The sequence below is a fragment of the Mauremys mutica genome, chromosome 18 (genome assembly GCF_020497125.1).
Source record: "Mauremys mutica isolate MM-2020 ecotype Southern chromosome 18, ASM2049712v1, whole genome shotgun sequence".
In the NCBI taxonomy this organism is placed as follows: Eukaryota; Metazoa; Chordata; order Testudines; family Geoemydidae; genus Mauremys; species Mauremys mutica.
In genome coordinates, this window is record NC_059089.1 from 13,148,963 (window position 1) to 13,166,406 (window position 17,444).

Sequence of the window (17,444 nt, forward strand, 5' to 3'; positions counted from 1 at the left end):
GAGAGAAGGAGACAGAAAGAAGGAGAGGGAGGTTGGTGCCCTCACTTATTCCTGCCTGTGGACGCGCTGTGTGTTGGGGGTTGTATGTTGTTTATACAGTACATTGTCTTGGTAAATAACCCTACCCACCGCTGAAAAAACATGATTCTAACTCTGAAAATAAAAGGTCTGGAAACTCATCGTTTTCAGCACATGAAAAGGTTTTGTTCTTTCAACACGCAGATGTTTTTAAGTGAAAAATCATTCCTTTGACCTTTCCTGAATGGGACCGTGTGGTCAGAGCTGACATTAACCGCTGCACCACTGTTGGTTGCACCCACAGGCTAAGCTTAGCCAGAAAACTTCAGAGAACATGTGGAGTGCCTTTGCCGTCTCATTGTTACCCTCACGCTGCCATTGATGGGTCTGTGGGTCTGTGCACTTGAGCTATTAAGGGAAAGAGATTGATGGCCAAATAGCTCTTTAGGGCCCAGAGCTGCAGCCCTTGAAGCCAATGGGAGTTCTGTTTGACTAAGCATTGCAGAATTGGGCCCTGCACTTTCACTTCACAGGTGTAAAAATGCATCTTCATTTTGGTTTTGTTTGAAATTTTGCTCATTCTTTGGGTGGGTTCAAGTGTCTTTGTTGCCCAAGTATCTTCTTAATCAGTATGTTCTTATTATGGGCAACTAATAATCAGATTGGAGATCCTTTTGGATTCATTTGTTGTTGCTGCCTGGCTTTCTACAGCTGGATGCGTATTTTATCCATCCAAGTCAATCTTTGCTACCGCTTTGTGTGGGGTAGGGAGGGAAGGCTGTTGGGTAGGTGTTAACAGGCCTGATTCTGCTCCAGTGTGCACGAGCGCCTCACCAGCGTCACTCCATCGAATCAGGACCATTGAGATCATTTTTTGCCCTTCTGTCTGCCTAAATTCATGCCGCTTTTCCCTGTTGTTGGCAACTTGACTTTGTAATGGGACTCGGTGCCAAATGGGTTCCTCTTTAAAAGACTCTTTGCTCTGCCCAGTGGTCATAAAAGCCGGTTGAATGAGATTGTTTGGCTTTACAATGACACTAATACCACAACCCCCGCGAGCTATTACGCAAGTGTTTTGCTATAGGCTGTGCTAGCTCGTCCAATTGTGAGACATTTAAATTGGGAACCTGACTGTGCCAACGGTAATGTTCTGACTAGTGTCTTTTGTTTACCATTGCCTCCTCGTGGACAGGGTATAAAATCTGCTAAAGCCCGTAGCAATCTGTGATGACTTCACACTTTTGTGAGCCGTGGTGTGAAAGGTGGATGCAAGAGATACTGCTGCTGAGAGTTAGCTGAGAATTTATTTTAGTTTTAATGGGAGTGACCTGAGGGTTTTTAAGCTAAAGGTACAAAGGTCCTACTTTGAGCTGTACCCTACATGCTTCATGGCCTTTTTATGTATGTAGCTGGCATTTGTAATCTGTTTAGACATTTGAACCAATGCCCTTTCTTAGTGGAAAACAGCCATTATTTACACTCTGGTTACAAGAACAGTTCCTAACAGAGCTAGCATAGGTGATGCAACTGTTTCAATGCAACAGCTTTATTCCAAAGTACTCTGTTAAATAAACAGTAACCCTGTGATATATCTAAACAGGAACACATGGCAAAATTGCGTTACGCAGGACACCCCCATGCTTCAGATGACTTCATATGCTCTGTTGCTTTGCACTTGTGCCATCATTTACGTATACCTACACTCACTTTGCACCTGTGTAAACGATTGTATAAGGTGCAGGGCACTAGTGCATCACACTTGGGTGCCTGTAGCTACCCAAGACATTCTGGCATGTAGTATAACTGCATTTATTAAACAAGGTTATTGCCATTTTAATTTTTGTTAGTGACTGAGTGGGTCTGAATGAAATGTTTGCAATGAATCTCTGACGCATGCAAAATCACCTGGTTTGGGGCTTTATTATAAATTCAGAACTCAAACCAGCTTTGCCAAAAGGTTCAGCAAAGATCACTCACCTCTTGTGAACACTTGGGTCTGGATCCAGAGCAATTTGGGCCCAGTTCCGAGCCAATCTGGACTAAGTTATGGTTTTGTATTGATACCAGATGAAGGTCATGGTTTCATGTGATTTTGATTTGAAATTCATTTGGTTTTAAATGAATTTGCTTTGAGTTGGGGGTACATTAGAACCAGAAAGACAAAGCAAAGCTCAGGATGTGCAGCCCCAAATGGATTAAAAAAACAAACACAATGTTCACACAAACCTTTTGGAAGTGAAATAACCACATTTTGCATAAGGCTGTAATTAATAATGCCTTGAGTCGTGTAGTAATTTCAGACACTCTTACAGCCCGGGCCAGATCCTCAGCGGACGTAAATCAATATAGCTCCAGTGGACCTCTGTGAAGCGACGCCACTTTATACCAGTGGAGGATCTGCTAATTAGATACCTCTTTTCCATAATCTCTGTTTATATACAGTACACTTCATAATGTCATTTTCCCATAAGAACAAATACGATCATGTTTGTTGCTGTTAACATAAAGGGCACTTATCCACATCTTAGTTACATGAGTACAAATCCGCAGTAACTCCACTGAAGCCAATGCAGTAACACCACTCTAAAAGCAATGCAAGGGAGACCAGTAACTGTGTTTCAACATGTATAAAGATCACATTTCAAAGAACCAAAAACCAAAACACCTCCATGGAAAATTGGGATTCATCGCTAGGAAAACTGCTAGAATATGGATCAAAGGTGCAATGAGCCCAGACAGCATTGAGACTATGTATTGACAGACCAATAGCACAGTAACTTTCAAGCCACAGATGCCATCGGCTGTACCAGATTCAAAAGAAAACTATTCGTGTTGAGAACTGGCTCAGCAGCCTGGTGCTAGGACTTTGTACTGCTATGCAGGAGACATAGGTTTGATTCCCAGTCCCAGAGCCAAATTCAGCTCTTAGTTACATTGGTGAAATTGACAGATGAAATTTCATCTGGCTCCTGAGCCAAGAGAATCTGGGAGTAATATAGAGTAATATAGAATCAGTGTGTTCACCCAGAGGGTGGAACAGCCTCCAGTGAATTAGGCAGACTGTTGAGGAGCTGCATCCAGTTCTTTGGCATGAAGGACAGTGGCCATGCCGTGGGTTTTTCTCACTTTGCCCCAGCTCTATGAAAACGCAGAGGAACGTTCAAGAGAAAAAGGCAAGGGCAGCACAGATTTGTAATGGATTGAAGAGTCTGAAAACAACCCTCAATCTTCAGCTGGAGGTTTACAAGCAAACTAGAACTGAGCCTTTGCTGAATTTCTAAGAGGTTCACATAAACCGTGCCTCGGTACTTCTTAGTTCCGAACAGGACAAGAATGAAAGGGTCTCCATACCAGGAGAAAGGCTGTTCTTTGGGTATTTCTGGCCTGGAATTGAAACTGAATTTCTGGTTACCTCATGAGTAAGCCTGTTCCTGTGAGATTTCCATCCCCGCTTTGCAGACTCCTGAGGTTTGGATAGTTCAGATAAACTTCCAGATTATTGGGTGTGTGTTTGAACCCAAACTCTGACCCTTTTAATGGTTCACTCATCACTAGTATAGACAGTTTCACCTTCCTGTAACCCCAAGTCCCATTTCCTAGCTTAAATGAGGAGCAGATAGCAGCAGTTTGGAGCCTTTAATACAAACTGGACCCACTGTGCAGTGCTAGGGAAATCGTGTCATGTATATGTGACAGTCCTCCTGGCTTTCATATTAGGTGATAAGAAGGCAGGAGCCTTTCTGAAAACTGTCTGCTGCATCTGTGTGTAGCTGTATTGGATGAAATTAATCTTAGGTCAGTAAAAAGCCATATATACTTGAGACTATGTCCTCTTGCTGACTGCGGAGGGCAACCCCCCCGTTCTAACACCAAAGGGTTAAAGATTTCATTTTGGAGGGATACGCTAAGATGCTTTTTAAGTCTGCATTTGAGATTCTTTGGCATTGTTTTTCCAAAGCTGGCCTGCAGACAAATTTGCTGGGGTGAATGTAAAGAACATTCTGCAGTGAGGCCAGCTAGAAACGTTAGAAATGGAGCTGTTTTATTATTATTATTATTTTATTTTATTTATTTATTTGGGTTAATTCTTTCACTAGCTCCCTAAGGAAGTGAATGCATCCAGTTTGTCCTCCAGCAGGTCATATGTTGATCAAAAAGGTTTTCCTACCCTTCGTAATTATTATAGCTGCTCAGCACTGGGTAAACCAAACCTCTGAGGCTATATCTACACAGCAAAGAAAAAACCATGGCTGGCCCATGCCAACCAACTCAGGCTTGCAGAGCTTGGGCTGCTGCGCTGTTTCCTTGCTGTGTAGACTTCCATGCTCAGGCTCGAGACCAAACTCTGGGAGCCTCCCACCTTGAAGGGTCGCAAAGCCCAGGCTCCAGTCCAAGCCCAGGCGTCTACACAGCAGTGAAACCACCCTGCAGCCCAAGCCCTGCAAGCCTGAGTCGGCTGGCCCGGGCCAACCACGGGTGTCTAGTTGCTGTGTAGACATACCCTAAGTTAGCAGTAGCATGCCAGGTGTACCACGACTCGGAGGCAAGTGTTGAAGGCGCTTCAGCTGTTAGGCCTTCTAGTCACTAACCCTGGTGGGTCCCAGTAGCCACTAAGGATAAGTCCACACTGCAGTTAAAAGTATGCAGTGCACTCTGGGTTTCTCTTCCCTGCAGCTCCTGGCTGGCCATGTCGTTGCTGCTTCCAGGTCACTTGACCTTCTTGCTGGTTCAGGATCTTTTCATGGGGTGTCTGCCCCTCCTCCTCCCTGGCCCACTGGAGGAGGGAGGGGGTTGATGGGAACCGTAGTTTCCTGCTTAGCAGATCCATGACACCTTCCACAGTTCCTGTGCAGGACTTTGTGTCCCAGCACAAATATACCTGTCACAGTGACTCGTAACAGGAGAACCCATTGGGGGCTTGCTCTTTTGCAAACAGTACTGTCTTCGGCATGTTTTATCGCAAAGGATCCCAAAGCAATTTTATTGCTGTAATCCTACAAACAGGAATTGCTTTGGCCAGTGCTGAAAAGGACACACTCCCCACCGCACCCGTGGGCTACAGCAGGAAGCAGTGGGCCCTTAACAGCACACCACAACTCCACATATCAGCATAGCATCCGTAAACATTACATCCACTTTAAACTGACTCACCGGATGAGACACTGGTGCAGCTCTGGTGACCAGCAGCAAGGCTTCATTTGGAGGAAGTGAGAACAGACCAGATCATACACTATGGAATTGTCTACGCAATGGAGATTTGCCCACTTACAGCCATCTGAAGCCACCTACCTGGGTAGCTGCACTGGCTCAAACTCCTGGTATAGATAAGCACAGCTGCTATTAATTGCAGATTTTTCCTTATGTCCGTTTCAAGTAGGGCTGAGTCCCATCAGTGCAAATAGGAGCTTCGTTGACTGCACTTGGGGGTTGCTTTGGTGCAGCTACACAAGTGGCTGGAATCCCCAGTGTGTATAAAGTCTGGGGCGGTCTGGAGGGGAATGGCTGGGTTGAATGGTACATGACCCATACATGCTTGCTTGCAGAGGTAGATCCTTCATGTGTCTATGTACTTACACAGGCCTCATCATGGTAGCATCTGAGTGCCTCACTGTCTTTCATGGATTTTATCCTCCCAGAAACCCAGTCAGACAGGGAATTGTTCCCTCATTTGTAGGTTAAAAGTGTTGGGCTTCTAGTAATAAGGATCTGAAGCTAGAGCACTTTGGTGCTGTGGACTGTCACATACTCTGGCACGGATGCTTGAAAGGGAAACTGGTGGAAGCACCTAGCAAGTAATTCATGTAGGTACTTTGCAGTTGCTTTGTGGCCATCAGTAATTGGCTAGAACTGAAAAAATGACACATTCACCATGCATTAGAAGGAATATTGAAATGGTGAAATCTGTCAGCGAGTGGGACACTTAATCTAATCAGCAAAAAGAATGAGGAGTACTTGTGGCACCTTAGAGACTAACAAATTCATTTGAGCATAAGCGTTCGTGAGTACTCTTTGTTCTTTTTGCTGATACAGACTAACACGGCTACTTAATCTAATCAGGTTGTTATGGCACAACCCTTCAGGAACTTGACCATACTAGGGAAATTTGCTATCAATTGCTAACTCCAGCATTCACAATGGTACAACTCCCGCAGGCATTCTTAACACCACATGGATTAGACTTGCCAGACCCCTGTCAATCACACCTTTCCCCTTGATCTTCACCCACCCACCCTGCCCCCTGCAATGTTTTGAATTGTTTACATAAGTAGTGACGGGTCAGCCTCAGAAGGTTGGGATGCTTATCTGAACCTTTTTCAAACTAGCCAAATCTACTGAGTCTGCAAAATCGAAGTAGAAATCTCCTAGGTGCAGGCTTTCTTGTGAGATGTTAAGGATTCTTCTTATGTTCCCAGATAGAACCAGAAAGAGCTACAGTTCACAAAAAGTGAAACCTAGCTATTTAAAAGTTATCAGAGTTTTTCTGATTCTCAACAATGGTTTGTTTTGGGTTTTGTTCAAATTTTTGGTGAAGGTCTGGGCCTGTTTTTAATATTGGTTCTCACACATCTTTTAAGTGGCATTTAAAATGAGCCAAACCCCAGCTCTCCTGTTTCTCTCAACCAGCTTTTTGTGCTGATAGAGTTAGTAGAGAAACAAGAATAAGAACAAAACAATATAAAAGCAGTGAGATCTTTGTTCATGTCAAAGAGTTCTATGACCATTTAAATTGCAGATGTGGGTAAGATACATTTCCTAACTGGATAGGTATTAAAATAAAACCCATGCTCCCAACAAGAGAGAGGCTGCTGAAAATGCAAGAAAGGAGAATTGCGAAATGATACATGTTGAATTGTTGGCCTGGATTTCAAATGCCAAAGATAGTTTATGTAAAGTCTTGCACTGTTGTAAAATGTAACACTATCCACTGGCTAGCCTCAATGAAGCTTGGTCCCAGTTGTTTAAAAAAAAACAAAAAACTAAAAATCTTCTTCCAGCCCATTAAAGCTGATTTATATTTTGTGCATAGATTCCTCTGCACTGGGCCTTTAGGGATTCAAATTATAGAAGCCATTACCTCACTTTTGGCCAATCCGATTGCTCCGTTCCCAAGCATTCCAAGCACTCTCAGCATTTGCCTGCCGAGACCGGGAACGGAGTTCGGTGCACAATTACTGAATGGACATTGTATTTTTCACTATCAAAATAGCTCTTGTAATAGGCTCAGTTCCCATTTTAAAAACAACAACAACAGTGGCGTAGTTTCAGGGAATGGGCTATTTGCAATCTATTGTCTTTGGAGTTCTCAGCTGAGGCCCCACTTTTGCAGTCAGACCCACTACTGCACCCAACAGAACAGAGCTCTGCCCAGTGCAGGCCTCTGCACTTGTGGTCCCAGCTGCAGAGTCAGGGCCTTAGAACCTCTCTTTGGTACGTTTCTGGGAGTGTGATCACGTGGTTAACACAAGCGATTGGCCTCCAAGTTTGGATTCTTGTCTTTGCTACCAACTTGTGTGACCACGAGGAAAACACTCCACCTCTCTGTGCCTCGTGTTCTCCAGATAATGAAGTTACCGAGTTTGCAGAGGGGCACCGGTCAAGGACGTTGAGATCCTTGAATTGAAGGCATCCTACATATGCAGTTGTGGTTTTAATCTTCAAAGTGCTGCAGCTTTGCTCTTCTTCCAATCTGTTTTCTCCAGAGGCAGCACTATGGGGGCTAATAATTCACAGCCACATATATACACTTAAAAAACAATCTCACTTAGCTATGATGTTGCAAGAGAAAATCCATGTCATTTCCTGAAGATTATTTTTCATGTCTTCCATACTGACTGTGCTCTGGGTTTCTTAAATCCCCGTACCCTTCTTAGCCCTTTTCACCCATCCACTGATTTCAGATATGCCACATTTGATCTTGAGCAGAATGGAGAGGTTTGCAGAGAATCCCATCACATTTTCACCTCTGCCTCACTGTGGGTGCTATGGGATGAAATGTAGAGGGGAGAAGAAGGTGATTTTGATTAAAGAAACTAACAAGATCACTATTTTCTTATCAGGGCCCATTTGGGGTTGGGTTGTGGAGGTAATGCATTCCTGATTGCATGTATTTTCAATTTCACATGGTCATCTGTAGCCATCCTGAAGAGAGAGCCAGCTAGTATCAGTTAGTAACAGGAGGTTTTAAATAGAAAGACACAGTGTGTAGATAGTGCTGGCTGCATCCACAATACCCTATGTGTGTATGTATGTAAGAGGCAACGTAGGTGAAGTAAGATCTTTTATTGACCCAACTTCTTTACAAGCTTTCGAACTACACAGTCTTTTCCAGGTGCAGGGAAGGAGTGCTTCAAAAGCTCGAAAGCTGGTACCTCCACTAACCAGAAGATGATCTAATAAAAGATATTACCTCACCTACCTTGTCTCTCATATCCTGGGACTAATATGGCTACAGACAGCACTGGCAAATATCTCTCCATCCAGCTATTATTTTAGTACTTTGACTTCAATGGGAGTAAAGTGAGACTGGGCACTTTTGAAAACTCCACCCTTAACCAATTACTCATAAAAAGAGACTTTCTTTTGGCAAACACAGCGCCACAATGAGTCGGGTGTTCCTGTTCATGGTGTCATTGTGGAATAATCCAATAGTGTGTATGACCTAAAAATAATGATGTCTAATAACCTAATGGTATTAAAAGTAGCATTTTCAGTTCTTACGGACACCAGCACTTCTTTTGACAGTCGTATCCATTTCATGCTTGAATCTGAATCCATTGTGACATTTCCCTGTGTCGGTCAGGTGTGCCGAACCAAGGTGATGGACCTGAGTGATGTGGTGTCTGAATATGCCTGGTATCCCTGCACAGCCAACTTACCGTATTCCCATATGACTCAGACCATTTTCTGGCTAAAGGTAAGAGATACACACATACCAGTGCAGCGGCTTTCCTTTTTTTTGACTTATCTTTTCTGCAAAATTAAAAAACAAAAAGTTTTGAGCGTAAACAAAAGAAGGCCTTTGTGTGATTTGTGACAGGAATTGCTACTGAAAAGTGATGCTTTTGTTGTATCTTAAAAAAAATAAAAAACCATGAACCATTCCAGTTCTGCACCTGATTCTCTATGTTTTCTTCTTCTCTCCCAGGCATATTTTTCTCAGCCCATGGTAGCTGCTGCTATCATTGTCCACTTGGTCACCGATGGAACACACTATCTGGATCAGAAGCAGGAAACGATCACTGTGCAACTGTTTGACACCAAGAAGCAAAACCATGATCTTGGTAAGATGGTTTTGCAATGAGCTTTGCCTTTCTTCTTCCATAGGTTTCCTCTGTTTGCTCCATCCCAATTCAGAGTAAGGCCGGTACCTCTGTTCAGTTTTCCCAGCAGCAGATTGGTGTTGCTGGAGTAGAGAGCCAGCAGGAAGACGTACCCACTTCAAGCTGTTTATTGCAAGTCTGTGCTGCTAGTCAGCTCTTGTCATGCCCACTGAGGCTACTCAGGCTACTGATCGCTGTGGGCTAGATTTTCGGAAGTGCTCAGCTCCCCTGTAGGCATCAAAATAAGGGCCACATTTTCAAAAGTGCTCATCATCCAGCAGCTCCCACGGGGACCCTATGGGCAGGTGATTAAAAGAGCTTAGCAGGTCGGGTGCTGAGTTCTTCAGTCTGTTGCTGTCATCCCTGCAGCCTTTGCCAGGGGCTTCTGTTGAGGGTGCAGCCCCCAAAACCCAAAGAAGCCCATTTGCCACTGCTGTTATCCATATACCAGGGAAGTGTGGGTGTGGGTGTGGGTGGCGGGGAGGAGGAGGAGGCTTTGAAGGCATTCTGATGGCTGTAGTGTGGAGGGATTATTATTGTTTTCAGACACTCTCCTAAATCATTCCCCCTTTCCTGGATTTTCTCGCCCTTTTCTGTCTGTGGAGAGGAGGAGGAAGGAGACCAGGGCAGGAGACAGTATATTTGACAGGTTTCCCACTCAAAATTAACTGGGTATGAATCAAAGGCAAGTCTCTAGGGGGTTCACTCGCAGAGGAGTAAACAGGAATTTCGGTGAGTGACTCCCATTTAGCACTGAATGAAATGTACCCAGATAAGCCCAGCGCATGGCTGTATCTGACCGGGTTTCCTGAAGCGACAGTCCCAGAGTATGCAGCACACCGTGAGTCAGCAGCATCCTTCTCCTGTCACAGCAGAGTGTCTTGTAGTCGTCCCCTAGTTGCCTCCTTAAATATAAAGGACAGAGAGCTGACCATGGTAACTAACAGATAACATACAACTATACGGAGAGACAAGCAGACTGAGAGGGCGGGTGAGAGAGAAAGGAGAAGCAGGGATCAAGGGCAAAGTTTTGAAATCTTGCAAGAAGTTGCAACATGAGTTTGGCATGCTCCAAACTGATGCCTGCAAACCTTCACAGTCAAGGGACTCTCTTCATCATGGACAGGCCCTTTGGACTACCCCAGGCTAGGTTGTTTTTTGTAGCTGAATGGAAGGGAGAAATATATAGGACTCAGCTTAGCAGTTCATACTCGGCCAAAACTACCATTCACTTCAGCGGCTGTTTTACTGACTGCAGGATCAGGCCCATTCTGTGCCTTTGTGCGGCGTGTTATTAAATGCATAAAGACAGACTAACTACCTAAATTGAAAGGAACCAAGAGGAATTGTCTGGGGGAAGTTCTGTGTCATATATTAAACAGGAGGTGAGACTAGATCAGGGGTTGGTAACCTTTCAGAAGTGGTGTGCCGAGTCTTCATTTATTCACTCTAATTTAAGGTTTCACGGGCCAGTAATACATTTTAACGTTTATAGAAAGGTCTCTTTCTATAAATCTATAATATATAACTAAACGATGGTTGTATTTAAAGTAAATAAGGTTTTTAAAATGTTTAAGAAGCTTCATTTAAAATGCAGAGACTGGTGGCCAGGACCCGGGCAGTGTGGGTGCCACTGAAAATCAGCTCGCGTGCCCGCCTTCGGCACGCATGCCGCACATTTCCTACCCCCGGACTAGATGGTCACAGTTGCCCCTTCTGGCCTTTACAGACAGAGAGCCTGAGGTAGAGGAGGCAGAAAGAGACAACAGATTTTGCTACATTTATTAGAACGTATTTTTATTGTGTCGTCTGGGCTTTGTAAAAAATGAGGTCAGGGATCCATTGTGCCTTGCCTAGGAGAGAATGCGATGAGGATTGCATTTTTACCAAGCAAGACAGCATGTGAAAAATATAAGTCATGCAACCACATAGATTAGACAGCCATTCAGATAGATCTCGCCCATGTAGGTCTGCCCAATATGCCCCAATCCTGTCTTGGATGGGCTCTGTCTAGGGAAGAAAGAGAGAGTTCAGTGTCCATGACCCATGCTCCCTTGTTGGGAATTAAAGTACCAATTAGTAGTGCCAGTTGTGGTGATCTGTTTTGTCGCAGACACCTGACTGCTAGGAATTGAACCAAAATGAATAAACAACACGACAGTGAGGACTTTGGGGGTTTCCATCAAAGATAGCAGAAACGTCCAAGGGATTTGGAATCCTGGGATTCCAGTAGAGCACAATTTACGAATTAACTGCACCTGTTTCTAAGTGGAAAACGTGCATCGTTCCTCAGGGAGCTCATATCAAAAGACCTCTGGGAGACAAGCAGACAGAGGGGTTATTTCAGGGTCAGATAGAAACCAAACGAGAAGAGAAGCCTTTTATTTATTATTATTATTATTATTATTGTTGTTGCTGGAAGAAGGATGAGGCGATCAACACATAAAAGAGGGCAGTTTAAAAGAGAGAAGTTTAAAGAGAATGATCAAGAAGCCTGTCTTAATTAACCAGAAATCACTTTCTAAGAAAAAAAATCTCCCCACCCCCGCTTGAATCAAGAAACCTGAATGGGGTGGGGGGAATCTCTGAGCCAGTTAGACACACAAATAGAATTTATTCTCAAATTTGTAAGTGTATCGGTGCAGCCAAAGGCACTGGGCCAAATCCATCACTGGTGGAACTCCAGGGAGGTGAATGGAGCTGGGGACAAATTCATCCTTTATGCAGCTCTGAGTCAATGGAGCAAGGGCCGAACATTCATCTCTGGTGCAACAAATTGGAGTGAATGGAGTTGCAGCCCAATTGACTCCTGGGGTGACTCAAATGAAAGCAGTAGCTTTACCGCAAGAATTAATTTGGCCCGTTAATTTCAGCCTTTCTGTACTATGGCCTGATTCCAGGAGGTGCTGATCAGCTCCTGAGTGCTACTGAGTGACCTCCCCTCCTACTGAAGTTAATGGGATGAGAGAGCTGCTCAGCATCTCTGAGAATGGTGCATAGTACCGCCCTGAAACGGACAGACTTCATGCATCTTTGGCTTATTTTCACCTCAGGGTCACCTTTAACGCCTCGTTTTCTCCCTCCACACACCTGTCTCTCTCCCCTGGCTCATCAACACAGTATTGCCCTGTTCGGGAAAAGCAAGACGCTGCTCTGTTTAAAAAAAATCAAATGACCAAATAAACAAACTGGTGTATGTCCTGCATCCAGGGGGGAATTGCACACAGCTGCAAAGAAACCACTGGGAAACGGCCCATTTTGCACAAAGCTACCCATTCTGTTTGTGCAGTTACATGTCTCGGTGCATAGCACAAAGAGTCTAACCGTTTGCTTGCTTATGCTGCTGTAATAGTAGTGCAGCTCCACTGCCTTTAATACAGTTGCTCCTGCTTTAATAGGGTTCTGTCGAAGTGGAGTAGGATTCAATAGAAATTATTCCAAAAAACCTACAGAAATGACTGGAGAGACTGGAAGCCTTTCTACGGGTTCTTTGGACCATCCTATCTGATTCTATAGGAAAGAGACTTCTCTGTTAAATTTTAGGGGATGGTTCCCAAAACTTCCTGTATTGGAACTATTAACGTCTGTAGGGCTTTCGCATAATGGCTGAATGCTTCTGAAGTGCTGCTGGCATGTGGTGTAATTGTGCAAAGTACTGACCCCCCACTCCCCATCTTCCCCGGTCTTGTGTCTTCTGACAGGTGTCCATGTTCTGAGCTGCAGGAACAATCCCCTGATTATCCCTGTGATCCATGACCTCAGTCACCCCTTCTACCACACCCAGGCTGTCCTCATTAGCTTCAGCTCCCCGTATGTGGCCATCTCTGGGGTGGCCCTCCGTTCCTTCCACAACTTCGACCCCATCACCATCAGCAGCTGTCAAAGAGGACAGACCTACAGCCCGGCAGAGCAGAGGTGAGCCTGTCAGCATGCTGCCTCCTCCCCTCGCCACCCACCGACTCAGCTCCAGTGGGTCTGATCAAGAGGTTAAAAGGAGATAGGAGGGGCAAGGCCCATGAACTCTGCTGACCCTTTTGTGTTGTTGGTAAAAACAGCAGTGTTCTCATTGACCAGGATGGATGGGACATTTAACCCACACGGGACACTGTTAGTAAATTATTTCCTCCTCCTTTCCCCCCCCCCCGCCCTCCCCTGTTATGAGATGGAATTGTGGCCAGCTGGCTCTATACGCATTCTGCAATAAGGAGTCGATTTAGCCACTCACAAGTATAGTCCTTGAACTAAACTGCGTTAGCGCTCCTAGGGCTGCACTTCCATGGTGAATTAAGGGATTCCTGTGCCTTCGTTAGGCCTGATTCTGAAAAGCACCTCGTGGTAGGTGCTTAGTACCTTCCACTTTTACTGATTCTGTGGCTCTTCCCCATGGTCTGGAAAGCTTTTTGGGACCCTGCAGGATGAAAGGCCCTATAATAAGCTGATTGTTGTTATTGATACATATCAATAGGTCACCGCCAATCCCTCCCAGTCTCTGCTTTGCAGCATCATGAAGAGATTGTGACCTTTTACAGTTCCTGTCTCTGCAGCCTCATGGATCTTTTCAGCAAAGCGCTGAAAGGACACAGGGAAACGTAATAGACACGGTTTTTTCCTCACTACACTCAAAGCTGCACGTAATAGTCAAACTGTAGCAGCAGTAATAATAAAACAAGCAAGTTGCATTCCCTCACAAGCCCCTGCTCTGCCTCGTAAGATCCTAGCAGTACTCTCAGGTTTTTGATAGCACTCCTGGCTGGTTTTTCAAGACCTCACTTTTTGTTCCGAGAAGGCGGGCGGGGGGAAGTATATCTAAAGCTAAATCAATTCAGTCAGTGTGTTCTGACCTAGATTCAATCATTCTGTGCAATAAGCTGTATAAATTCAGAGGCCCAAACACAGCAAGATCAAGTTTCAGATGAGAGGTCTAGTTTGGAAGTCTGGCCAACTCCCAGTGCAGGAGGGAGAGAGAGAGAAACCGACCCATTGGAAGGAGGTAGCTAGGAGCAACGTGGAGTTTGAGAGAGTTCAGAAACTGTGCCCCATTTCTCTCTCTTGCTATTTTTCAGGAGAAATTGAACCATTTATTGTGAAATTAGAAGTGCTGTGTGTTTAGAAAAGATATTTCCTTGATTAAAAAAAAATACATTTCCCCTTAGGCAAGACTTCAGCTGCAACAGAGCAAACTAACCTTTCGAAACATTTCTTTAACAATAATAACAATTGCCCACTCTGTCTTCTCTCCATGTTTTTAATGACACATGGCTGACCCCCTTTAAGCCGCAGCCCATTGGATCCCAAACTTTCAAAGTAAGAGTCTCACCTATTCAAAATAATAAAACTCAGAGACATCCGGGTTATGGCTAAGTGCTGGATTATGAATAAAGCTTCCAATTTCAAGTAAGGAGTTTAGAGACTTTCTGAAAGAAGGATTGAAATCAACAGGAGCCTTTCCAGTCCCTTCAATCAGGCCCTCACGGGTGGGAATGCAAATCACGGCATCACGAAAAGTTTCCTCCCGCCCCCTCCATAAAAGAGTTTGAATGACTGAATGTTATGGGGAAAGGAGTGTGAAGACAGACATCAAAGAAGCCAAGAAATGAGCAACTGCCCAGACCTCTGGGAGTTAGCTGCTATCTTCTTGCTTCATGTATTTACCCAATCCAAGATGAACTTAGAAAGAGGGATTCTTTTAAATTAATTCTTAACCAGATCAGAACCTGCATGTAGGTTTCCTGTTCCCTTCTGCAGAGCCTGCCAGGCTGTCTTGATGTATTTCCCATTTGGGCTGTCCTCAATGGTAGAATCCAGCTGATCTCATACAAACATGCACTCTCTCTCTCTCCAGGAACTGTCTCTCTACCCCTCTTTCCCATTGGCCCAGGTCTCATTTGATGAGGTCACTTTTGTTAGAAATTTGCTTCCCCAATATAAGATTTTCCTCCTTCATTTTCCTCAGATAAACACGGATATTTTTGCCTCTCATTTTGGCTTCAGTCTGCAAGAAAGGTTCTTCCCCTCCCCTCAACGAGAATTATTTCGGTTGGGGAGAATTGTACCCGCAGATATACACATGCTTATAAGCTTGGGTGAGAGAGTTTGAATATGGAGGTGAGAGAGAAGAGGAATATACCTCCTTTTAGAGCAGGGATAGCCAACCTGAGCCTGAGAAGGAGCCAGAATTTACCAATGTACATTGCCAAAGAGCCACAGTAATACATCATCAGCCCCCTCATCAGCTCCCCTGGCTCCCAGCGCCTCCTACCCACCGGCAGCTCCACTGATCAGCACCTCCACCTCCCTCCCGATTAGCTGTTTCGTGGCGTACAGGAGACTCTGGCAGGGAGCGGGAGGAGCGAGGGCATGGCAGGCTCAGGGAGGGGGCAGGAAGGGGTGGAGTGGGGGCAGGGCTGGTGGCAGAGCCAGGGGTTGAGCAGTGAGCACCCCCAGCACATTGGAAAGTTGGCGCCTGTAGCTCCAGCCCCGGGAGTCGGTGCCTGTACAAGGAGCTTCTGAAGAGCGGCATGTGGCTCCGGAGCCACAGGTTGGCCACCCCTGATTTAGAGGTTCACACATCTTTTATTTTGGGGGTGAATGCATCTTTCCCATTTGTCACGAGTTGGTCACCCTAATGACTGAGAATAAAAGATGCATTCCCTCTCCCTTTTAAAAGTATATATTTAGAGTGGTATTTTAAGAGCCTAAGGAGATTAGGAGCACAAGTTCCATTGAAATTCATTAGGATTTCTGCTCCTCATGTCCATAGGCACTTTGGAAAATCCAACCTTAATTTATAAAGCATCTATGGAGTGTTTATAAAATGGCATTCCTTGTTTTTCCACTGATTTTCTTTTTCCAGTGCAGCTGACAGTGGGACTTTTCAGCAGCGGTACACACCACTGCTGGTGACATGCTGTCAAAAGGACACAGACGGTTGTCACATGACACCCTCAGAGCCGATGTCATGGGCCTGATTCTCCTCTCAGACTAGTCTTACACTTGTGCAGCTCCACTGATTTCAGTGGCATTACTCCTTATTTACACTAGTGCAAGAGAGATCGAAAACAGGCCCATATGAGAATTTGTTTCTGTGTCCACCCGATAGACACTATCGTTCCATGAAGATGTACGTACGGTGATTACTAGGAAAAATCAGTGGTTGCCAGACCTGGGTTTGAGATACTGTGGCTATTTCCTTTTCATGGTGCAGGGAATGAATGTGATATCTTGCTTGCCCACTGTTCTTCAGTGCTGACATTTTCATAGCAACCTCTGTATGCCTGGTTCACAAGAAGAGCTGGGAATTTCCTTCACTCTGTCATGGATTTGTTACTCTAATGGAAACTGCAGCTTCACAGCTTAGGCGGACACTGCTAGAATTCCTGGTTTCCCAACAGCATTTCAGCTGTACAGTTCTCCACTGATTCCTTGTTTATAAGGAAGTTTCCCCTTTGTGGGAGGGCCAATGAGATCTTGTTTTATGTGGTTCTCTGGTACAGGTACTGCATGTTTTCTCGTTATATAACTATGTCACCACTGTGTGTGTTTTATAGTTTGAAGAAAGTACATTTGCTTTTCCCAGTTTCATTGAACCTCGTTTTATTACTATCAACCTCACTGGAGCAGCCAAGAACCAGCCTGTGCAGGGTGGGCTGTGTTTTTTACCCCTTCGAGTTATGTCTATGTACTGGTACACACATACATATAAATCTCTGCCTGTATACACATATACACACTTAACAATTCTTTATGTCATGGGCAGTGCTGTAGGCAAAATAAACTCAAAGAAAATCAGCATCTCCAAACTGCTTCTCAGCTCCTCGAGTGCAATAATCGGGATCTGAATAACAGACCCACAGTTTGTTTAAACATGGTTTGGAAACCATGCACCCTCAGCTCCTTCCACAGAAGTGCATGACCTGGCATACCTGAGCCAGCATAAACCATTCCTCAACAACATGCAATCCCCGCCCCTCACCCCTGCCTTAAAAAAAAATGCCTTCCATCTGAGAATTCTCTCTTCGGTGGGCCAACACAACCCTCTCAGAAAGGTGGCCTCTCTCTCCTTTCAAGCGTTCGCTTAAGTCTCTCCTGCTCTCTTTTTCTCCAAGA

At 44.8% G+C, this 17,444-nt stretch overlaps 1 protein-coding gene across 1 annotated transcript in view; it reads left to right on the forward strand.

The window, feature by feature from the left end:
• The window catches only part of PAPPA (pappalysin 1), a 221,626-nt gene that overhangs the window by 135,059 nt on the left and 69,123 nt on the right, over positions 1–17,444 (forward strand). Inside the window, exons 11-13 of the mRNA XM_044992846.1 lie at positions 8,819–8,932; positions 9,164–9,299; positions 13,040–13,253. Of these exons, the coding sequence (XP_044848781.1) occupies positions 8,819–8,932; positions 9,164–9,299; positions 13,040–13,253 (464 nt within the window). The remainder of the gene's footprint in view (positions 1–8,818; positions 8,933–9,163; positions 9,300–13,039; positions 13,254–17,444) is intronic.